Source organism: Rhinoraja longicauda, chromosome 9 (genome assembly GCF_053455715.1).
Source record: "Rhinoraja longicauda isolate Sanriku21f chromosome 9, sRhiLon1.1, whole genome shotgun sequence".
Taxonomy (NCBI): Eukaryota; Metazoa; Chordata; class Chondrichthyes; order Rajiformes; family Arhynchobatidae; genus Rhinoraja; species Rhinoraja longicauda.
In genome coordinates, this window is record NC_135961.1 from 1,757,824 (window position 1) to 1,782,627 (window position 24,804).

At 50.6% G+C, this 24,804-nt stretch overlaps 1 protein-coding gene across 1 annotated transcript in view; it reads left to right on the plus strand.

Moving 5' to 3' along the window:
- Nucleotides 1-24,804, plus strand: part of LOC144596869 (adenylate cyclase type 8-like) — a 104,584-nt gene that overhangs the window by 40,752 nt on the left and 39,028 nt on the right. Inside the window, exons 6-9 of the mRNA XM_078405733.1 lie at nt 1,284-1,478; nt 5,101-5,201; nt 6,548-6,749; nt 16,644-16,745. Of these exons, the coding sequence (XP_078261859.1) occupies nt 1,284-1,478; nt 5,101-5,201; nt 6,548-6,749; nt 16,644-16,745 (600 nt within the window). The remainder of the gene's footprint in view (nt 1-1,283; nt 1,479-5,100; nt 5,202-6,547; nt 6,750-16,643; nt 16,746-24,804) is intronic.

Here is a 24,804-nt window from a genome sequence, read left to right on the forward strand (position 1 = left end):
GGCCGCCTCCTCTGCCAGGATCAATTGGGGGAAATGTTCTGGACTCTTGGTGGGCCCCTGGCAGGTGCACTCCCTCCCAGAGGAGATGTGGCCAGGCGCCGTAATCCTTCCCAGGAGCCGATCCCACACAACATGAGCCGCATTTCCTCGACACCCGTCACCTCCTTCCGAGACACAGGGAGGCGTGTCCTGTATGGGCTCCTCCTCCACACCCTGCACTTCCACGTGTACATGGAGTGTGTGAGTCTGTGTACCAACTGTACATGGAGTGTATGAGTCTGTGTACCACGTGTACATGGAGTGTGTGAGTCTGTATCACGTGTACATGGAGTGTGTGAGTCTGTATCACGTGTGCATGGAGTGTGTGAGTCTGTGTACCACGTGTACATGGAGTGTGTGAGTCTGTGTACCACGTGTTTTTCATGGAGTGTGTGAGTCTGTGTACCACGTGTACATGGAGTGTGTGAGTCTGTGTACCACGTGTACATGGAGTGTGTGAGGTTGCAGCCCCTGTTCCAATATCTGGAGGGGCTGCTCCTTGACTTCTGGCTGCACTTCACACCCACCACCCTCATCTGTGGACCCCCTGTGCGTAGGGGAGAGGTTGGGTGGGGGCGAGGATGTCCTGGTTGGGTTGCTCCTGGGCCTGGCCAAGCTGGCCATCCGCGAGTCACGGCGCCAGGCGGAAGAGGGCTCTGCCCGAGCCGGCTGCCTGCCCCTTTTCCGGGGTTACGTCCGTCCGTGCCCGGGTGGGGTTGGAAAGGGACCACGCGCTATAGTTGTATAGTAGTTTATTTAGTATCGAAGGTAGACACAGAATGCTGGAGTAACTCAGCAGGTCAGGCAGCATCTCGGGAGAGAAGGAAAGGGTGACTTTTTGGGTCGAGATCCTTCTTCTTGGCCCGAAACGTCACCCACTCTTTCTCTCCCGAGATGCTGCCTGACCCGCTGAGTTACTCCAGCATTGTGAGTCTACTTTCCATTTTAACCAGCATCTGCAGATATTTTCCCGACTAGTGGTGGGTTTTGTTTTGTTTTACTCTGTGCTGTAAGTATTATTTGTTAACAATTGATTCAATTATTTTTGTTCAAAAATGCGAAGCTCCCCCTCCCTCCCTCCGCCCGCCCCTCGGCTGAGCTGTGTGTCCGGCTTGCCGCGCCCGCCCGCCCGCGAGACATACTGTCTCTGACGGGCACCACCACGAGGGTGACGCCGCTCAGACTGGAGCAGTGTTCAGCGGAGAGTTCACCGCCCGTTCCTTCTGTTTGAACCACTCCCGCAGATGATCAACACCATCATGAGAAGGACGCCGACGAAAGTCGTGATATCCAGAGCCCCCTCGTTCTGTACGAACAGATTCATCATGGTGAACCTGAGAGTAGAGAATGCCATTGAGCTGCGGAGTAGTGACAAGCTGCGGGCTTCCTACATCAACGAGATCACCCTGGAGTTCAAGGATAAAGATATTGAAAAGAAGGTAGGATGGTCTGGTCTTGTTGGGTCCCCTGAAATAAGTCATAGGAGTAGAATTAGGCCATTCGGCCCATCAAGTCTACTCCATCACTCTATCATGGCTGATCTATCTCTTCCTCCTAACCCCATTCTCCTGCCTTCTCCCCATAACCTCTGACACCCACACTAATCAAGAATCTATCTACCTCTGCCTTAAAAATATCCACTGACTTGGCCTCCTCAGCTTTCTGCGGCAAAGAATCCCACAGATTCACCTCCCACTGACTGAAGAAATCTCTCCTCATCTCCTTCCTAAAAGATCATCCTTTAATTCTGAGGCTAGACTTTCCTTCTCTCCCGAGATGCTGCCTGACCCTCTGGTCCTAGACTCTCCCACTAGTGGAAACACCCCAACAATGATGTGAATCCAGCGTTAAGCCCACAGTAAGAAGAGGCAGTAGTTCTGGATTTGCGCTCAGAAATGTTTCCTCACAAATTCACTGGGCTCAGTAGAAATGATAGAGCTCTATCTAACTCTCTCTTAAATTCATCCAGTGAATTGGCCTCCACTGCCCTCTGTGGCAGAGAATTCCACAAATTCACAACTCTCTGGGTGAAAAAGTTCCTTCTCACCTCAGTTTTAAATGGCCTCCCCTTTATTCTTAGACTGTGGCCCCTGGTTCTGGAGCCCCCCAACATTGGGAACATTTTCCCTGCATCTAGCTTGTCCAGTCCTTTTATAATTTTATACGTATAATTTTCTACTCGGAGCCCAGTGTTTTGTGCTTTGGGTGAGATGGGGGTGAGGCGCTGGGAGATGTTTGTTTCTCTCGGGGAACCCTGTTCAGTGCTGGGATTGAAGAGTATTCAGAGCGGAGGCCAATGCGAGGTGCCCTTCTCAGCAGCTCTTTGATTAACCTGCCCTCACGTGTGTGTAATCCCTCGGACCAACGCTCACTGTGAATGATGGGGAAGGTGGACTGGGAATAGAAGGTGGTGGCAAGCTTCTGCCCTGCACCAGAGGCCAGTCGTTGTTACCACAGCCAGTGAACCAAGGTTGTGCCCAGTGTTAGACATCTACTATGACAATAGACAATAGACAATAGGTGCAGGAGGAGGCCATTCGGCCCTTCCAGCCAGCACCGCCATTCAATGTGATCATGGCTGATCATTCTCAATCAGTATCCCGTTCCTGCCTTCTCCCCATACCCCCTGACTCCGCTATCCTTAAGAGCTCTATCCAGCTCTCTCTTGAATGCATTCAGAGATTTGGCCCCCACTGCCTTCTGAGGCAGAGAATTCCACAGATTCACAACTCTCTGACTGAAAAGGTTTTTCCTCATCTCCGTTCTAAATAGCCTACCCCATATTCTTAAACTGTGGCCCCTTGTTCTGGACTCCCCCAACATTGGGAACATGTTTCCTGCCTCTAACGTATCCAACCCCTTAATAATCTTATAAATTTCGATAAGATCCCCTCTATTCCAGTGTATACGAGCCTAGTCGCTCCAGTCTTTCAACATGACAGTCCCGCCATTCCGGAAATTAACCTAGTAAACCTAGTAAACTAGGGCCCTGTACAACTGCAGAAGGACCTCTTTTCTCCTATACTCAACTCCTCTTGTTATGAAGGCCAACATTCCATTGGCTTTCTGAAGAAGATTCTGAATCTGAAATGTTACCTATTCATACCCTCCAGAGATATTGCCTGACTCAGAGTTACTCCAGCACCTTGTGTTTTGTCATTTAAATATTGTTATAGTACCTGCCTCAACCACTTTCTCTGGCAGCTTGTTCCACATACCTCCCACCCTCTGTGTGGAAAAGGCTGCCTTCAGGTTGATATATGAAATCTTTCCCGTCTCACTTACACCTATGTCCTCCGCATAGAACATAGAACATTATAGGAACAAACCTTCGGCCCACAATATCTATACCAAGCATGATCCAGTTAATAGTCATAGAATCATACAGTATGGAAACAGCGTGGGTAAGTTGGGCCGAAAGGCCTCTGTGACTCACTGACCATGTGTAGGAAGGAACTACAGATGCTGGTTTAAACCAAAGATGGACAAAAATTGCTTGAGTAACTCAGGGTTCGGGGGGACAGGCAGCATCTCCGGAGAGAAGGAATCAGTGACGTTTCGGGACACATTAGGGTTGCCAACTTTCTAACTCCCAAATAAAGGACAAAAGGTGACGTCACCGCCCCGCGCCCTTGCTCCACCAATGGTGGCCGCCTGGGCCGGGAGGTGGGTTGCTACGCAACCTCCGTTCAGCGAACACACTTGGTCCCACTCCCCGAATACACTCTGTAGCCTACACTGTCCGGGCCTACAGCGGTCCCCGGGCCTACAGTGTCTGGGCCTACAGTGTCCAGGCCTACAGTGTCCGGGCCTACAGTGAACGCTCCGACAGTGTCCGGGCCCACAGTGTCCGGGCCCACAGTGTCCGGGCCCACAGTGTCCAGGCCTACAGTGTCCGGGCCTACAGTGAACGCTCCGACAGTGTCCGGGCCCACAGTGTCCGGGCCCACAGTGTCCGGGCCCACAGTGTCCGGGCCCACAGTGTCCGGGCCCACAGTGTCCGGGCCCACAGTGTCCGGGCCCACAGTGTCCGGGCCCACAGTGTCCGGGCCTACAGTGTCCCCCAGGCCTTATACAGGACAAGGGTGGTCCCGTACGGGGCAAACCAATTTGGCCAAATATACGGGATGTCCCGGCTGATACGGGACAGTTGTCAAACCTGGACGAGACCCTTCTTCAGACTGCCTGTCTATTGGCAAGATCATCCACCTTATCAATGCGCTTCAGTCTAACACGATAGGACATAGGGTTAAGGTGAGAGGGGAAAGATTTAAAGGTGACCGAGGGGCAACGTTTTTTCACACAAAGGGTGGGGGGTAAATGGAACGAGCTGCCAGAACAAGTGGCAGAGGCAGGTACTTGTTATGTTGCCCTAATGTCCTTCCAGACCTATGCCTTGAGCTGAATATCCACAGACAGGTTAAATTGTAAATAAACCTGTGTGGCAGTTTGTGGTATCTGTGAAGGTGTTTGTGGTTCTGCAGGATGTGTTAATGCTAGGGTTCAGATTCTAAACAATTCAAAATGATACATTCCTTTAAGAATGCTACCTTGCAGTTTCCTGTGTCTCAATTATTCCCCCTGTCAACCTCCATTTCTCTGCCTCTATCCCATGCTACGCCTCTCTCCCTCTCTCCCTCTCTCCCTCTCTCTCTGGCAGAGGATGATGGCTGACTTTAGTGGAGCAGGGAAGGCGGATGAAGGCTGCAGCAGAAAAGGGTCCCCGGTGGTCTTGGACTCCACGCCACTGGATCCTGACCCAGATCTGTCAAGGACCGTGTGGTGGCTGTCTATGCACCAGTCTCCCCACGTTAAACAAAGTCACGCACAGGCGTCCGACCCTATGGAGAGGACAGTCACACTCGCTTCCAGTGACCGCCGATGATGATGCTGCCTGAACTAATGTGGTCATTTTCTGAATGGGTGGGAGCCACCTAGTTTTTAGACGTGGTTTGGAAGTTGTAGGGGATCCCGTAAACAAGATACGGATATTTCTGGGGGCATTGACCTGCGTAGAGTGGTCGCCCTGTGTATTTACCGCACCCTTCTTCCTGTGCACAGTATCGAAAGATGCGAGACGAAGTCTTCACTTCCAGCATGACCTGCGCCTTCATCATGATGCTCTTCATTCTCGGAATACAGGCAATGTTCAGAGTACCCGAGTAAGTCCACACACTGATCTGTACACACTCTGGACACACACACACACACACGCACGCACGCACGCACGCACGCACGCACGCACGCACACACACACACGTAGGTGGAGGGGCTTGTTTGTAGATTGACCCAGGGCAGTGACTTACTAGGCTGGCTGATTGAGCTGTGGTGGGGACGTGAAGGTTCACAACATCCCTCCTCTTCCTTTCACTCCAAGCCCACCCCCACACCATCCCACTGCCCACGTCTACTCCTCTTCTCCCTGTCCCCTGCCCAATCCATTCCAAACATTCCCTCTACAGCCCACCCTGCCCCTGCCCTCCCCTCCACCCTCCCTCCCTTCACTCTCCCTCCATCCTCCCACCCTCAACCCTTCCACCTTCCCTCCCTCCACCATCCCTCCTTTCCTCCCTCCCTCCCTCCACCCTGTTCTCCCTCCACCTTCCCTCCCTCCCTCCCTCCCTCTACCCTCCCTCCCTCTACCCTCCCTCCCTCCCTCCACCCTGTTCTCCCTCCACCCTGTTCTCCCTCCACCCTCCCTCCCTCCACCCTCCCTTCCCTCACCCTCCCTCCACCCTTCCTTCCCCCACCCTGTCCCTGACCTTCCCTTCCCCCTCCCTCCCCACACCCTACCCTCCCTCCACCCTGCCCTTCTCCCCGCACCCATCCTCCTCTATGCCTGCCCTCCGCTGCCCCTTGCCTTCACCAATCTCCACCCCATATCCCTCACCTACCCTATCCCTCCCTTGTTCCACTCCTTCCCTTCCACCCCAAGCCTCCCGTTCTGTTCCGACCTCCCCATTACCCTCCCTTCACCCTTTCTATCCACCCATCTGCCCCTTCCCATCCTTCCCTTCTCGCCACTCCAGCCCCACTGCCTTTCCATACTGTCTGTTCCATGTACCTTCTTGTCAGCTCCCCCGCACCTGGTTATGTTGGCAGAGGGCGGTCACGGTGGCGCAGCGGTAGAATTGCTGCCTTACAGCAAATGCAGCGCCGGAGACCCGGGTTCCATTCCCACTACGGGTGCTGTCTGTACGGAGTTTGTACGTTCTCCCCGTGACCTGCGTGGGTTTTCTCCGAGATCTTCGGTTTCCTCCCACACTCCAAAGACGTACAGGTTTGTAGGTTAATTGGCTTGGTAAATGTAAACATTATCCCTAGTGGGTGTGTTAAAAACTGTTCCAGGTGGGGTATAGGATACATCCAGTCTAGTCCCTGGTGGACTCTTCGGATGTGATGAGCACAAGACAAGACGAGGCCACCAGGCCTCCTGCGAATAGTTCAGTCACCAGCTGATGGTGTTGGGATTGCTAAGGAACCATGTCCCTCACCGCTCTGTCTACAGGCAGTACTTGAGGCTGGGCCACTTCATCTGCATTGTGCTCATCTTCTGTTGGCTTCTGTTCTGCACCGTTGCCGAGGGCTTTAACTGCCTGCCGAAGGCCATGCATGAGCTGTGCCGCTGGATCCATGAGACCTACAATGTGAGGACCACCATCATGGTCATCACCATTGCCGCCAACTTCATCGCCTCCATTTACGACATGGTGAGTGCCAGCTCCGAGTAAACGCCCATCTCTGCTGGGCGGGAGGGTGGGCACTGGACAGGACCCATGAAGCAGGGCTGAGATAGTTAATGGGTGGAGATTTGTGCGATGGGCTAGTTAGCATCCCCGCCGGGCAGGGCCAGGAGAGTGAATGTGGTGGGAGTGACGGTGTGAAGTGTTTTCATTCCAAAGCAAGCAGTATTAGTGGCAGACACAAAATGCTGGACTAACTCAGCAGGTCAGGCAGCATCTCTGGAGAGAAGGAATGGGTGACGTTTCGGGTCGAGACCCTTCTTCAGACCCTCAGTCCAGCTTGAGTTACTCCGGAATTTTGTGTCCATCTTCAGTTGAAACCAGCATCTGCATTTTCTTCCTCGGCAGTGTCATTGGTAAACAGATCAGCTTGGAGCCTGGATGGGTACATGAGCTACCATGTGATGGCCATTGCAGAGACCTGCCCACACCGGCCAACATGTCCCAGCTACACTAGCCCCACCTGCCCACACCGGCCAACATGTCCCAGCTACACTAGCCCCACCTGCCCACACCGGCCAACATGTCCCAGCTACACTAGCCCCACCTGCCCACACCGGCCAACATGTCCCAGCTACACTAGCCCCACCTGCCCACACCGACCAACATGTCCCAGCTACACTAGCCCCACCTGCCCACACCGGCCAACATGTCCCAGCTACACTAGCCCCACCTGCCCACACCGGCCAACATGTCCCAGCTACACTAGCCCCACCTGCCCACACCGGCCAACATGTCCCAGCTACACTAGCCCCACCTGCCCACACCGGCCAACATGTCCCAGCTACACTAGCCCCACCTGCCCACACCGGCCAACATGTCCCAGCTACACCAGCCCCACCTGCCCACACCGGCCAACATGTCCCAGCTACACTAGCCCCGCCTGCCCACACCGGCCAACATGTCCCAGCTACACTAGCCCCACCTGTCCACACCGGCCAACATGTCCCAGCTACACTAGCCCCACCTGCCCACACCGGCCAACATGTCCCAGCTACACTAGCCCCACCTGCCCACACCGGCCAACATGTCCCAGCTACACTAGCCCCACCTGCCTGCCTGCCTTTGGTCCATATCCCTCCATTGTTCCAGAGGTTTGATGTTTTGGGACTGACAGACAGAGGGTGACCAATACTGATGGAGGAAATTGTCGCTGCTCTCAGAGCACTTCCTGGAGGGGTCATCCAATGATTTGGACGAGGGAATTGAATGCAACATCTCTAAGTTTGCGGATGACACGAAGCTGGGTGGCAGTGTTAGCTGTGAGGAGGATGCTAGGAGGCTGCAGAGTGACTTGGATAGATTAGGCGAGTGGGCGAATGCATGGCAGATGCAATATAATGTGGATAAATGTGAGGTTATCCACTTTGGCGGCAAGAACAGGAAAGCAGAGTATTACCTGAATGGTGGCCAATTAGGAAAAGGGGAGATGCAACGTGACCTGGGTGTCATGGTGCACCAGTCATTGAAAGCAAGCATGTAGGTGCAGCAGGCAGTGAAGAAAGCGAATGGTATGTTAGCATTCATAGCAAGAGGATTTGAGTATAGGAGCAGGGAGGTTCTGCTGCAGTTGTACAGGGCCTTGGTGAGACCGCACCTGGAGTATTGTGTACAGTTTTGGTCTCCTAATCTGAGGATAGACATTCTAGCCTTAGAGGGAGTACAGAGAAGGTTCACCAGATTGATCCCTGGGATGGCAGGACTTTCATATGAAGAAAGACTGGATAGACTAGGCTTATACTCGCTGGAATTTAGAAGAATGAGGGGGGATCTTATTGAAACATATTCTTAAGGGGTTGGAGAGGCTAGATGCGGGAAGATTGTTCCCGATGTTGGGGAAGTCCAGAACCAGGGGTCACAGCTTACGGATAAGGGGGAAGTCTTTTAGGACCGAGATGAGAAAACATTTCTTCACACAGAGAGTGGTGAGTCTGTGGAATTTTCTGCCACAGAAAAGGTAGTTGAGGCCAGTTCATTGGCTATATTTAAGAGGGAGTTAGATGTGGCCCTTGTGGCTAAAGGGATCAGGGGGTATGGAGAGAAGGCAGGTACAGGTTACTGAGCTGGATGATCAGCCATGATCATATTGAATGGCGGTGCAGGCTCGAAGGGCCGAATGGCCTACTCCTGCACCTATTTTCTATGTTTTCTATGTTTCTATGAGGCAAAGTGGGTAGAATTCAGCATTAGGAAAGGTACAGTCACTGTGAGGGGGTATAATATTCACCTCCCAATAGCCTACAGGAGATCGGACAGGTATGTAGACTGATTGTGGAAAGATGTAACGCTAACAGGAATGTTGTGGCAGATGACTTTAACTTCTCTAATATTGTCAGAGACGCAATAGACAAAAGACAATAGGTGCAGGAGGAGGCCATTCGGCCCTTCGAGCCAGCACCACCATTCAATGTGATCATGGCTGATCATTCTCAATCAGTACCCCGTTCCTGCCTTCTCCCCATACCCCCTGACTCCACTATCCTTAAGAGCTCTATCTAGCTCTCTCTTGAATGCATTCAGAGAATTGGCCTCCACTACCTTCTGAGGCAGAGAATTCCACAGATTCACAACTCTCTGACTGAAAAAGTTTTTCCTCATCTCCGTTCTAAATGGCCTACCCCTTATTCTTAAACTGTGGCCCCTGGTTCTGGACTCCCCCAACATTGGGAACATGTTTCCTGCCTCTAACATGTCCAACCCCTTAATAATCTTATACGTTTCGATAAGATCCCCTCTCATCCTTCTAAATTCCAGTGTATACAAGCCCAGTCACTCCAGTCTTTCAACATATGACAGTCCCGCCATTCCGGGAATTAACCTAGTAAACCTACGCTGCACTCCTTCAATAGCAAGAATATTCTTCCTCAAATTTGGAGACCAAAACTGCACACAGCACTCCAGGTGCGGTCTCACTAGGGCCCTGTACAACTGCAGAAGGACCTCTTTGCTCCTATACTCAACTCCCCTTGTTATGAAGGCCAACATTCCATTGGCTTTCTTCACTGCCTTCTGTACCTGCATGCTTCCTTTCAGTGACTGATGCACTAGGACACCCAGATCTCGTTGTACGTCCCCTTTTCCTAACTTGACACCATTCAGATAATAATCTGCCTTCCCATTCTTACCACCAAAGTGGATAACCTCACACTTATCCACATTAAACTGCATCTGCATCTGCAAACTGCATCTGCCATGCATCTCATCTGCTCCTTCATTTGAACACCTGGCTTTCAAACTCTCTGGCCACACAAAATTAGTCATGGCAGTTATCTACCGCCCTCCCAAACCACACCCATCATTCCTTTAACATATAACATATAACATATAACAACTACAGCATGGAAACAGGCCTGTCCGGCCCTACCAGTCCACGCCGACCATTCTCCCTGACCTAGTCTCATCTACCTGCACTCAGACCATAACCCTCCAATCCCCTCCTATCCATATACCTATCCAATTTACTCTTAAATAATAAAATCGAGCCAGCCTCCACCACTTCCACCGGAAGTCCATTCCATACAGCCACAACCCTCTGAGTAAAGAAATTCCCCCTCATGTTACCCCTAAACCTTTGTCCCTCAATTCTGAAGCTATGTCCCCTTGTTGGAATCTTCCCCACTCTCAAAGGGAAAAGCCTACCCACGTCAACTCTGTCCGTCCCTCTCAAAATTTAAAAAACCTCTATCAAGTCCCCCCTCAACCTTCTACGCTCCAAAGAATAAAGACCCAACCTGTTCAACCTCTCTCTGTAGCCCAAGTGCTGAAACCCAGGCAACATTCTAGTAAATCTCCTCTGTACCCTCTCCATTTTGTCGACATCCTTCCTATAATTTGGCGACCAGAACTGCACACCATACTCCAGATTCGGCCTCACCAATGCCCTGTACAATTTCAACATTACATCCCAACTTCTATACTCGATGCTCTGATTTATAAAGGCAAGCATACCAAACGCCTTCTGACTTTCTGACTTCTCTGACTTTCTGACCCAGTTCTGTTCTCTCTCCCCCTCAATCCTCCTCCTCGGTGATTTCAACATCCATATGGACTCCACTGACTCCACAATAACCGCTGACTTTACTGAAATACTCAACTGCTTTAACCTCACTCAACACGTCAATTTTCCCACCCATAACCGTGGGCACATTCTGGACCTTGTCTGCTCCACTGGACTAAATCTACATCACCTCTCTGGCTCCGACCCCACCCTCTCTGATCACTTAGCCATCACCATGTCCGTCAACATTCCCACCCCAGCTCCAAAGCAAAAACGCAAAATCAACTTCCGTAAGCTAAACTCTGTTTCACCTACCTCGCTCTCATCCTCCCTCTCTGAAATAATGTCCGCCTCTCCCTTCGTTGACCTCCACAGCCCCTCTGACCTCACTGACTACTACAACCGCACTCTCTCCTCCTGCCTCGACCAGCTTGCACCTATAAAAACCAAAACAGTTTCCTTCACCCACTCTGCTCCCAGGTTTACCCCTGAACTCCGCCTGATGAAAACTCATGCCCGCCAACTTGAAAGACTCCGCAACAAAACAGGTCTCACAATTCACTCCCAAGCGTACAAAGACCACATACAGCACTATAAAGATGCCCTCTCCCGTGCCCACTCCACCTACTACTCTCAAATAATTCACTCTGGCTCCGGAAACCCCAAAACACTCTTCTCTACAATAAACAAACTCCTCAGCCCCCTGGACACCATCTCCCAATCATTCACAGTTGACAAATGCACCACTTTCCTTTCATTCTTCCAAAGCAAAATAGACAGCATCTACAGCACCTTAACCACCAACGCACCTGCTCCCCCTCAAACCACCTGCCCCCCCTTATCCTGTCAGCCCCTGCCTCAGTTCTCCCCAATCTCCACCACCGACCTCTCTCAAGTCAAGTCAAGTCAAATTTATTTGTCACATACACATACTCAATGTGCAGTGAAATGAAAGTGGCAATGCCTGCGGGTTGTGCACAAAAATAATTACAGTTACAGCATATAAATAAAGTTAATAAGTTACTAAACATAGCACAAAAAGTGTCGACAAAAATTTAGTCTCTGGGGTTATCAAAGTTGACAGTCCTGATGGCCTGTGGGAAGAAGCTCCGTCTCATCCTCTCCGTTTTCACAGCGTGACAGCGGAGGCGTTTGCCTGACCGTAGCATCTGGAACAGTCCGTTACTGGGGTGGCAGGGGTCCCTCATGATCTTGCTTGCTCTGGATCTGCACCTCCTGATGTATAGGTCCTGCAGGGGGACGAGTGTAGTTCCCATGGTGCGTTCTGCCGAACGCACTACTCTCTGCAGGGCCATCCTGTCCTGGGCAGAGCTGTTCCCAAACCAGACTGACCTCTTTACAGGAATAAAAACTGCCACCTGCTCTCTGGACCCCATCCCCTCCAGCTTTGTCAAGGCCTGCCTTCCTGCTCTCTCTCCACTTATCACTGCAACAATAAACTCCTCCCTGTCCACTGGCATCATCCCGCCATCCCTCAAAATCGCTGCTGTCACCCCCATTCTGAAAAAACCTGGTCTAAACCCTGACACCCCAAACAACTTCAGACCAATCTCCAACCTACCCTTTCTGTCCAAAGTTTTGGAACGTGCTGTAGCTTCCCAACTCAAATACCACCTCTCTACCAATAACCTGTATGAAACTTTCCAAACCGGATTCCGCTCCAACAACTGTACTGAAACTGCGCTCCTCAAAATCACAAACGACATTCTCCTCTCCTCCGACGCTGGCAACTTCAACATCCTCATCCTACTTGACCTCAGCGCCGCCTTTGACACCATAAATCACTCCATTCTCCTCACCCGACTTGAAACCTCCCTTAACATCACCGGCACAGCCCTATCCTGGTTCAAATCTTACCTCTCTGACAGACACCAGTTCATCTCCATTAACAACTGTAAATCCCCCACCGCTCCCCTCCCCTCCCCCAAGGTGTCCCCCAAGGCTCAGTCCTTGGCCCCCTCCTCTTCATCCTCTACCTGTTCCCCCTTGGTCAATTAATCTGCCGTCATGGTCTCAACTTCCACTGCTTCGCCGATGATATCCAGCTCCTCATCTCCACCAAGTCAATCTCCCCCACCACACACTCTACACTGACAAACTGCATCACTGAAATAAAATCTTGGCTTCAATCAAACTTCCTCAAACTCAATTGCAACAAATCTGAAATCATCATCATTGGTCCAAAAACGCTCACCAAATCCACCCAAAACTTCATCCTCAACATTGATGGTCTCCCAGTATCCACCTCACCTCACATCCGGAATCTTGGAATCATCCTTGATCAAACCCTCTCCTTCGACAAACACATCAAACACATCACAAAGACAGCCTTCTTCCACCTCAAAAACATTGCCCGTCTCCGTCCATCCCTCTCCTCCACAGCTGCAGAAACCCTCATCCACGCCTTCATCACCTCCCGTCTGGACTACTGCAACAGCCTCCTCTATGGCGCACCCTCAAAAATCATCAATAAACTTCAATACATTCAAAACTCCGCTGCCCGTCTACTCACACACACCTCGATCCGTGACCATATCACCCCCGTCCTTTATAAACTCCACTGGCTCCCCATCCCCCAGAGAATCCAGTACAAAATCCTCCTCATAACCTACAAAGCCCTCCATAACCTGGCCCCATCCTACCTGACCGACCTCCTCCACAGGCACACTCCCACCTGCACCCTCCGCTCTGCCGCTGCCAATCTCCTATCCCCCCACATCCGGACCAAACTCAGATCCTGGGGGGACAGGGCTTTCTCCATCGCTGCTCCCACCCTATGGAACTCACTACCCCAAACCGTTAGAGACTCCTCCACACTCACCACATTCAAAACATCACTGAAGTCTCACCTGTTCAGTACTGCCTTCAACCACTGAAGGTCACCTCACCTTCTGTCTCCTTTCTCTGTTCATTTATTTATTTACTTATTTATCTATTTATTCATTTCCCTATGTTCTCAAAATCTCTGTAAAGCGTCTTTGAGTATATGAAAAGCGCTATATAAATAAAATGCATTATTATTATTATTATTATCTGCCCACTCACACAACCTGTCCAAGTCACCCTGCAACCTCTTAGCATCTTCCTCACAGTTCACACTGCCACCCAGCTTTGTATCATCTGCAAATTTGCTAATGGTACTTTTAATCCCTTCATCCAAGTCATTGATGTATATTGTAAATAGCTGCGGTCCCAGCACCGAGCCTTGCGGTACCCCACTAGTCACTGCCTGCCATTCTGAAAGGGACCCATTTATCCCCACTCTTTGCTTTCTGTCTGTCAACCAATTTTCTATCCATGTCAGTACCCTACCTCCAATACCATGTGCTCTAATTTTGCCCACCAATCTCCTATATGGGACCTTGTCGAAGGCTTTCTGAAAGTCCAGGTACACTACATCCACTGGCTCTCCCCTGTCAATTTTCCTAGTTACATCCTCAAAAAATTCCAGAAGATTAGTCAAGCATGATTTCCCCTTCGTAAACCCATGCTGACTCGGAACGATCCTGTTACCGCTATCCAAATGCTCCGCAATTTCGTCTTTTATAATTGACTCCAGCATCTTCCCCACCACTGATGTCAGACTAACTGGTCTATAATTACCCGTTTTCTCTCTCCCTCCTTTCTTAAAAAGTGGGATAACATCAGCTACCCTCCAACCCACAGGAACTGATCCTGAATCTATAGAACATTGGAAAATGATCTCCAATGCTTCCACTATTTCTAGAGCCACCTCCTTAAGTACCCTGGGATGCAGACCATCAGGCCCTGAGGATTTATCAGCCTTCAGTCCCATCAGTCTACCCAAAACTTTTTCCTGCCTAATGTGGATTTCCTTCAGTTCCTCCGTCACCCTAGGATCTCTGGCCACTAGAATATCTGGGAGATTGTTTGTATCTTCCTTAGTGAAGACAGATCCAATGTACCGGTTCAACTCATCTGCCATTTCCTTGTTCCCCATAATAAATTTCCCCGCTTCTGTCTTCAAGTGACCCACATTTGCCTTGACTATTTTTTCCTCTTCACATAGGACCAGGGGTTTTGATTGGGCAATATTGGTTAGGTACATCCAGGGGTAGATGACTTGACAGTTTGTCCATAGTGCAAACAGGGAAGTGGCCGTACCAGACCTTGAGTTGGCAAATGAGCCTGGCTGGGTGATCAAAGTCTCAGTGAGAGATTATTTTGAGAACAGTGATCATTAGGTTTTGGATAATTATGGTAAGGATAATATGGAACCTCAGGGAAAGTGCCAACTAGGGAAGGCTGATTTCAGCAGTGATTGGGATCAGCCATCCCACTTGGAGTCCGATTAGGAGTTGGGGAAAAGGGAAATGAGAGATATAGACGATGAGGTAGAGAGAAAGGCCAATGAAAGAAAGATATGCAAAAAGTAACCCAGGCATTCCCTCTCTCTCCATCCCTCCCCCACCCAAGTCGCACCAGCTTCTCATTCTCACCCAACAAACAGCTACCAATGGCCTGCTTCCTTTATCATCGTTACTTTTTTGCACATCTTTCACTCATTGTTCTTTATCTCTCCACATCACCGTCTATATCTCTCGTTTCCCTTATCCCTACCCAGGCTGAAGAAGGGTCTCGACCCGAAACGTCACCCATTCCTTCTCTCCAAAGATGCTGCCTGTCCCGCTGAGTTACTCCAGCATTTTGAGTCTATCTTCACCAAGGGGAAGGTTGTAGATGATGGTGAGATGATGAAGGGAGATTGCATTTTGGATCCTTGCAGTTGGCAAGGTGGCTGGGTAAGGAAGACACAAGGATACATGGAAAACATAAACATAGAAGACGTAGAAAATAGGTGCAGGAGGAGGCCATTCGGCCCACCATTCGGCCCATGGTTACACTCACCACACTGCGGAAAGGCTGTATCAGAAGTGGGGAGGATGAGGCGAAGACTGGAGAAGGTGTTGACAGGACTACGATATTTTAGCTTTGAGCCAAGGTTGCCCAGATTAGGGTTTGAGTACATTAAGAGGACAGTTATTGAGAAATAAGACAAAGGGCAGTGGGCTCAGATCAAGAGTTGTTTTGCATCTATTGATTCCCACTGAGGGAGGGATTGTGGGAAAAGCCAGGTTGTGAGCTGAAGCAGGATTCTGAGGCATTCATTCAATAGACAATAGACAATAGGTGCAGGAGGAGGCCATTCAGCCCTTCGAGCCATCAACTCTCAGTCAGATAGTTGTGAATCTGTGGAATTCTCTGCCTCAGAAGGCAGCGGAGGCCAATTCTCTGAATGCATTCAAGAAAGAGCTAGATAGAGCTCTTAAGGATAGCGGAGTCAGGGGGTATGGGGAGAAGGCAGGAACGGGGTACTGATTGAGAATGATCAGCCATGATCACGTTGAATGGTGGTGCTGGCTCGAAGGGCTGAATGGCCTCATCCTGCACGTATTGTCTATTGTCTATTATCTGCACTAGCCACACCTGCACCTATCCCTCTAAACCTACTGTATCCTATCCATGTACCTGTCCAAATGTTTCTTAAACTTTGCAATAGTACCCATCTCAACTCCCTCCTCCAGTAGATTGTTCCATACACCCACCACCCTTTGATTAAAAAATAGTTACACCTCAGGTTCCCATTAAATCTTTCCCCCCTCACCTTACACCTAGGGTCCTCTGGTTCTCGATTCCCCTACTCTGGGCAAAGACTGTGTTTATCAGATCGATTTCTCCCATGCTTTTGTACACCTCTGTAAGATCACCCCTCATCCTCCTGCGCTCCATGGAATATATTACAAGTGATATTGTACAAGAATATTTTACACATTTTACAAGTTTATCATGTTCTGGTTGTTTGATTTTGCTATTCCTTGCAGATTTGGTGCCCTAATTTGAACCCATTTGCAGAAATTGATCAAAACGTGAGCACATGGGAAGATCATATTGTTTGGACAACAGTCATATGCAAACAGCCTGAGGTGAGTATAGTGTTCCCTATGGCAAGGTCTAGAGTCTCCCACACGAAGAACCATCCTCTCCACAAAAAGTTTCTCACAATCTTCTCAAAGCCAGGGATAACTTGAGACTATCTGTGCCTTCAGCGTTGGACACACGCTCATCTGATGAGTTCTGTATCGTCCACTTCCTCCATTTTATCTGTTTATACCGAAGATAGACACAAAATGCTGGAGTAACAGTGGGACAGGTAACATCTCTGGAGAGAAGGAATCGGTGACGTTTTTGAAGTCTGCGGTCCCTTCTTCAGACTTTGTGTAGGTGTTGCCTGGCCTGCTGATTGAAGCATAGAAACATTGAAAATAGGTGCAGGAGGAGGCCATTTGGCCCTTCGAGCCAGCACCTCCATTCATTGTGATCATGGCTGATCATCCACAATCAGTAACCCGTGCCTGCCTTCTCCCCATATCCCTCGATTCCGCTAGCCCCTAAAGCTCTATCGAACTCTCTCTTAAATCCATCCGGTAAATTTGCCTCTGTGGCAGAGAATTTCACAAATTCACAACTTTCTGGGTGAAAAAGTTTCTTCTCATCTCAGTTTTAAATGGCCTCCCCTTTATTCTTAGACTGTGGCCCCTGGTTCTGGACTCCCCCAACATTGGGAACATTTTTCCTGCATCTAGCTTGCCCTTTTATAATTTTATACGTCTCTATAAGATCCCCTCTCATTCTTCTAAACTCCAGTGAATACAAGCCCAGTTCATTCCAATCTTTCCTCATATGACAGTCCCGCCATCCCGGGGATTAACCTGGTGAACCTACGCTGCACTGCCTCAATAGCAAGGACATCCTTCCTTAAATTAGGAGACCAAAACTGCACACAATACTCCAGATGTGGTCTCACCAGGGCCCTGTACAACTGCAGAAGGACCTCTTTACTCCTGTACCCGATTGCTTACAGATTATTTTCCACATTTTATTTCAAATTTCCCCAAGCTTCTATTTTTTTTAATTTTCACGGGATAAGTTGAAATTCCTTTAGCTGAAGGACAATGAGTCACCAGAGTTTGCCCCCTGAGATGGGTTTTTTGAATGGTCTGTCATTATGTTCAGGACCTACAGCTCAATACTGGGGATTTGTTTTAGTGCATGAGCTTAGATTCATAATGCATCCAAGTTGTGCTTTTGGAGCAGTAGGTCGAGAGACATAACTTGGAGGGGACTGTACTTTGCCTTATCTCAGCAATGCATTAGAGATTGAAAGGCCTGGAGGAACCCTTTAGGAGCAGTGACCATAGTTTGGTAAACTTTAAGGGAGTCAAGGAAAACAATAGGGAAGCCATGATGCAGCTTTATCGGTCTTCCGTTAGGCCGCATTTGGAGTATTGCCTGCAGTTCCGGTTGTCCCATTACAGGAAGGATGTGGAGGTGTTGGAAAGGTCGCAGAGGAGGGCGACAAAATGGATGCTTGGAAGAAAGGGTACTAAACGGGCATGGACCCGTTAGGTCCAAACCTCTCCTGTGGGTCCCAGCAACCCTCCCCCAGCTGATCCAAGCCTCTCCTGCAACCCTCCCCCAGCTGATCCAAACCTCTCCTGTGGGTCCCAGCAACCCTCCCCCAGCTGATCCAAGCCTCTCCTGCAACCCTCCCCCAGCTGATCCAAACCTCTCCTGTGGGTCCCAGCAACCCTCCCCCAGCTGATCCAAGCCTCTCCTGCAACCCTCCCCCAGCTGATCCAAACCTCTCCTGTGGGTCCCAGCAACCCTCCCCCAGCTGATCCAAGCCTCTCCTGCAACCCTCCCCCAGCTGATCCAAACCTCTCCTGTGGGTCCCAGCAACCCTCCCCCAGCTGATCCAAGCCTCTCCTGCAACCCTCCCCCAGCTGATCCAAACCTCTCCTGTGGGTCCCAGCAACCCTCCCCCAGCTGATCCAAGCCTCTCCTGCAACCCTCCCCCAGCTGATCCAAACCTCTCCTGTGGGTCCCAGCAACCCTCCCCCAGCTGATCCAAGCCTCTCCTGCAACCCTCCCCCAGCTGATCCAAACCTCTCCTGTGGGTCCCAGCAACCCTCCCCCAGCTGATCCAAGCCTCTCCTGCAACCCTCCCCCAGCTGATCCAAGCCTCTCCTGCGGGCCCACTAACGCTCCGTGCAAGCCTCTCCTGCAACACTCCCTCAACTGATGACCCGTGGATCCATTGCTGGCCAGAGCCTTGGGCAGGCGAGGGGGGGACTGGAAAGGGGAGAGGGAGCCACTCACCTCAGCCCCAGGCGAGCCATGGACCTGTTGGGTGGAAACCTCTCCTGCAGTAGCAGCTCGGCGGCGACGGCCATCTTGTTTGACCCTCTGCTGCCGTGCTGCACCACGGGAGGAGGGTCAGGTGTGGGGCACTCCAGGATGGGCACCAGTCATCCTGGCGGGAGGGGGGGAGTGCATTTATTAAAGTTTATTATGTTAATTGTTTTTTTAAATGTAACAAAACTTGCTATTTGCACACCGCAGGACAATGGTGAGTAAGGTGGGCCTAAAATTGTCGCGCTATCGTGTACCGTTTTGGCTGTATCTCGCGAACAAACCAACAAATATGCATACAAACATGCAAGATGAGAGTTTTAGTAATATAGACATCAATCAACCAAAACATTATGATCTGCTGAGCCAAAACATTATGTCATCACGGTCACTCTGACCGGCCACACAACCCCATACGCAGCAGGGTGCGATGCACTGTGTATTGTGACACATTCCTCCCGTGACCACCGTTAACATTTTCTGTGACTTGTGCCACAGTCGACCTTCTGTCGGTTCAGACCAGACGGGATAGCCTTCGTTGCCCTCGCGCATCGATGAGCCTTGGGCACCCAACACCCTGTCTGTTGCCGGTTTGTGCTTTGTCCCTCCTCGGACCACTGTCGGTCAGTACTCACCACTGCTGACCGGGAGCACCCCACAAGCCTTGCCGTTTCAGAGATGCTCTGACCCAGTCGTCTGGCCATAACAATTTGGCCCTTGTCAAAGTCGCTCAGGTCTTTACTCCTGCCCATTTCTCCTGCATCCAACACATCAACTTCAAGAACTGACTGTTCACTAGCTGCCTAATATATCCCACCCCTTGACAGGTGCCATTGTATCAAGATAATAAATGTTATTCACTTTGCCTGTCAGTGGTCATAATGTTTTGGCTGATCGGTGTAGATTATCTGCAGGGAGAGTTTGGACGGACAAGGATTGTTTCCTCGGGAACGCCGGAGTTTGCGGGGAGACCTGATAGAAGTATATAAAATGATGAGAGGCATCGACAAGATAGACAGTCAGAACCGTTCTCCCAGAGTGGAAAAATCTAAGACTAGAGGGCATGGCTTTAAGGTGAGAGCATCAAAGGTTTTTACTCAGAGGGTATGTGCGCCTTGAACCATCATCATTGGCGGTCACTGGAAGCGAGTGTGACTGTCCTCTCCATAGGGTCGGTCACCTGTGTGTGACTTTGTTTAACGTGGGGAGACTGGTGCACAGACAGACAGTCACCACACGGTCCTTGACAGATCTGGGTCAGGATCCAGTGGCGTGGAGTCCAAGACCACCGGGGACTCTTTTCTGCTGTAGCTGTTATACTTCGTGGTCCGGTACCTGTTGTACTCTGGAAGGACCACAAGTACACTTGTGTAAAAGGTTACATTGCTGGAGCTCAACTCCAGGCTGTTTATTCCGTGGCCACCTGCATCCAGAGTGACCGCCTAATCACCCCCATCACTTATATACACAGTCATACAAAGTAGTTCTTGGATACACAAAGTAGTCCCAGCAATATCACAACATCCCCCTTGTCTTATATAAAATTGTTTTCTTTACCATTCGAGGGCTAAAATATATTTAACAATAAAAACCAAAACACCATTGCTTTTTGCAAACAAAACCAATAACACAGCTAAACACAATTAAACACAATTGCTTTTTTCGCCATCATTGTGGTCACTCCTCTGCGGAATTTCACTCATCGCCGGGTGGTCACTCACTCCGTGTGGTCACTCACTCCGTGTGGTCACTCACTCCGTGTGGTCACTCACTCCGTGTGGTCACTCCACAGATATATACCTATATACATTAATATATAATACATTAAGCTTTCAGAACACAGATCACTACACAGGTCACTACACAGGTCATTAAACACAAAATATTAATTTTGTTCCATATCTTCCTCTCAACAAGACGTGCTGTGTGGATCAAACGTAGTGTAGGCTCTAGATGCTCCACCACCAATGATTTGCCTGCCACTGCTGGGCTCCCACTGCTGGGCTGACACTGCTGGGCTCCCACTGCTGGGCTGGCACTGCTGGGCTCCCACTACTGGGCTGGCACTGCTGGGCTCCCACTGCTGGGCTGGCACTGCTGGGCTGGCACTGCTGGGCTGGCACTGCTGGGCTCCCACTGCTGGGCTGGCACTGCTGGGCTCCCACTGCTGGGCTGGCACTGCTGGGCTGGCACTGCTGGGCTCCCATTGCTGGGCTGGCACTGCTGGGCTCCCACTGCTGGGCTGGCACTGCTGGGCTCCCACTGCTGGGCTGGCACTGCTGGGCTCCCACTGCTGGGCTGGCACTGCTGGGCTCCCACTGCTGGGCTGGCACTGCTGGGCTGGCACTGCTGGGCTCCCACTGCTGGGCTGGCACTGCTGGGCTCCCACTGCTGGGCTGGCACTGCTGGGCTCCCACTGCTGGGCTCCCACTGCTGGGCTGGCACTGCTGGGCTGGCACTGCTGGGCTCCCACTGCTGGGCTGGCACTGCTGGGCTCCCACTGCTGGGCTGGCACTGCTGGGCTCCCACTGCTGGGCTGCCACTGCTGGGCTGGCACTGCTGGGCTCCCACTGCTGGGCTGGCACTGCTGGGCTCCCACTGCTGGGCTCCTTCATCCATCCGCCTTCCCAGCCGTTGTGACGTTCCACTAAAGTCAGCCGCCATCCTCCCTCCGCCTGTTCCACCGTTGGGGTCTTGGTTGGATTGTTGTTTGTCAGGGACCCTCGGTCTTACCGCCATGGGTGACCCTACCAGGAGCGTAGCTCCAGACGGCATCGCTCTCAGGATCTCAGGACCACACAAGCTTCTCCACTGCGACAAGGTGACAATCCACAGAGACACACTGCTGGGGATGGTGGTGGAGGCAGATATGATAGTGCCATTCAAGCGACGTTTCAATAGGCACGTGGACATGCAAGGAGTGGATGGACATGGTTTATGTGCAGGCAGGTAACAGATGGTCTTGGCATCATGTTCTATAAGGTTGGTGTTCGTGTTTGGGGCCTAAACTGGGGGAAGGACTACATCAGTTCAGGACTTGGCAAAAAGCAGATCGGGAGCAGCTGTGAGAAGGAAGCGTTTAAAAATGAGACAGTACGCGTTCAGAGTCAGCATCTCCCTGTAAGGGAAGGAGGCAAAGATATTAAGTTGAGGAAATCCTGGTTAACCATAGAAATTGAAGGTTTGTTCAGGGAAAAGAAGTAGCCTTATGTCAGGTACAGTATAGGACATTTTGGAGCTCAACTGCAGAGGAATGGTAGGTTATGGGGGATGGATGCCTCAATCCTTCACCCATGTCTGACCTTCTAGCAGCTTTGTGGTGAGGGCAGGGATGAAGCAGACCGAGCCATTGCTCTCTTCAGTTTAGAAGATCAGAGACCATCTCATTGAAAGGAACCAAAATTCTTACTGGGCTTGCTGGGCAGATGTGGCCACGGTCTTTCCCCTGCTGGAATGTCTTGCTTCAGAGGCCACTGTCTCAGCACAATGGGCCAGCCATTCACAATGGCAACGATGAGAATTTTCTTCTCTCTGGAACATGGTAAGTCTCGGGAATTCTCTCCACTCCAGGCTGCATAGGCTCAGTCACCGAGGACAAGGTCCAGACATGTTTAGATGTAAGGCAATGTGAAGGAATTCCTGTTTAGTGCAGGAGGAGGCCACTGCTGATCAAGGCCACACATCTTCTACCACAGCACCACTTTCAATAGACATTACACAATAGACAAACTTTTTCACCCAGAGAGTTGTGAATTTGTGGAATTCTCTGCCACAGAAGGCAGTGGAGGCAAATAGAAACATAGAAAATAGGAGCAGGAGGAGGCCATTCGGCCCTTCGAGCCAGCACCGCCATTCATTGTGATCATGGCTGATCGTCCCCAATCAGTAACCCGTGCCTGCCTTCTCCCCATATCCTTTGATTCCGCTAGCCCCAAGAGCTCTATCACACTCTCTTTTAAATCCATCCAGTGAATTGGCCTCCACTGCCTTCTGTGGCAGAGAATTCCACAAATTCACAACTCTCTGGGTGAAAAAGTTTTTTCTCATCTCAGTTTTAAATGGCCTCCCCTTTATTACTGTGGCCCCTGGTTCTGGACTCGCCCAACATTGGGAACATTTTTCCAGCATCTAGCTTGTCCAGTCCTTTTATAAATTTATGTTTCTATAAGATCCCCTCTCCTCCTTCTAAACTCCAGTGAATACAAGCCTAGTCTTTTCAATCTTTCCTCATATGACAGTCCCGCCATCCCAGGGATCAATCTCATGAACCTACGCTGCACTGCCTCAATTACAAGGATGTCCTTCCTCAAATTAGGAGACCAAAACTGTACACAATACTCCAGATGTGGTCTTACCAGGGCCCTGTACAACTGCAGAAGAACCTCTTTACTCCTATATTGAAATCCTCTTGTTATGAAGGCCAACATGCCATTAGCTTTCTTCACTGCCTGCTGTACCTGCACGCCACACCAACTTTCAGTGACTGGTGTACAAGGACACCCAGGTCTCGCTGCACCTCCCCCTTACCTAACCTAACTTCATTGAGATAATAATCTGCCTCCTTGTTTTTGCCGCCAAAGTGGATAACCTCACATTTATCTATATTATACTGCATCTGCCATGCATCTGCCCACTCACTCAACCTGTCCAGGTCACCCTGCAACCTCCTAACATCCTCTTCGCAGTTCACACTGCCACCTAGCTTTGTGTCATCTGCAAACTTGCTAGTGTTGCTTCTAATTATTTCCGCGCTGTATCTCTAAACTAAACTACAAGCACGCCCAGTTCTCCTCGTCTCCGCCTAGTTGCAAATATTCTCTGCTCTGTGCTGTGAAGCTCGCATCCCATCCAACCTCGTCCTCACTCAAAGACTCAATGGTCCATGTTCCTGTGGAGCTTTGTGATACCCTCCTCTCCACCCACAGCCCGTGAAGTCTCGGCAGATTAAGAGACATAGAAACATAGACAATAGGTGCAGGAGGAGGCCATTCGTCCCTTCGAGTCAGCCCATCCAACCTCGTGCCATCCTCGTGCCATCATGCATCAGCATTCAATATGATCATGGCTGATCATCCACAATCAGTTCCCCGTTCCTGCTTTTTCCTCACATCCCGTGATTCCGTTAGCCTCAGAGCTCTATCTAACTCTCTCTTGAAAACATCCAGTGAGCCGGCCTCCACTGCCTTCTGTGGCAGAGAATTCCACAGATTCACAACTCTGGGTGAAAACGTTTTTCCTCATCTCAGTCCTAACTCTGAGAGCGATGGGCTGGGATCCCACCAGCCCGAGCATAGGCCACTCGTTCCCTCTTTTCCTTCTATCCAATGCCCAGTCTCTTCCCACATTGTCATATCACCCTCAGCCCCTCTGCTGTGATCTTGTTGGAGGTTCCACAGTCCATAGAAACATAGAAACATGATAAACGGGTACAGGAGGAGGCCATTCGGCCCTTCGAGCCAGCACCGCCATTCATTGTGATCATGGCTGATCATCCACAATCAGTAACCCGTGCCTGCCTTCTCCCCATATCCCTTGATATGTGGAGTCGCATGGCTAATCCCACCACCATTCACATCCTCCATCCTCAACTCTTTCCACTTTCCGTAGACATTCCTTGGTTCACTCATCCCTGCCATTTGAAGTGCTGCAGATGCAGCACCTGTCTTGACGTGCTCCCCTGGCATCCATCCAGGGACCCCAGCATCCCTTCCAGGTGAGGCACAGATATACAAATACAGCGTGGAGCCCCTCCAGCCAAACGTGCCACGATGACCAACATGCTACACTCGC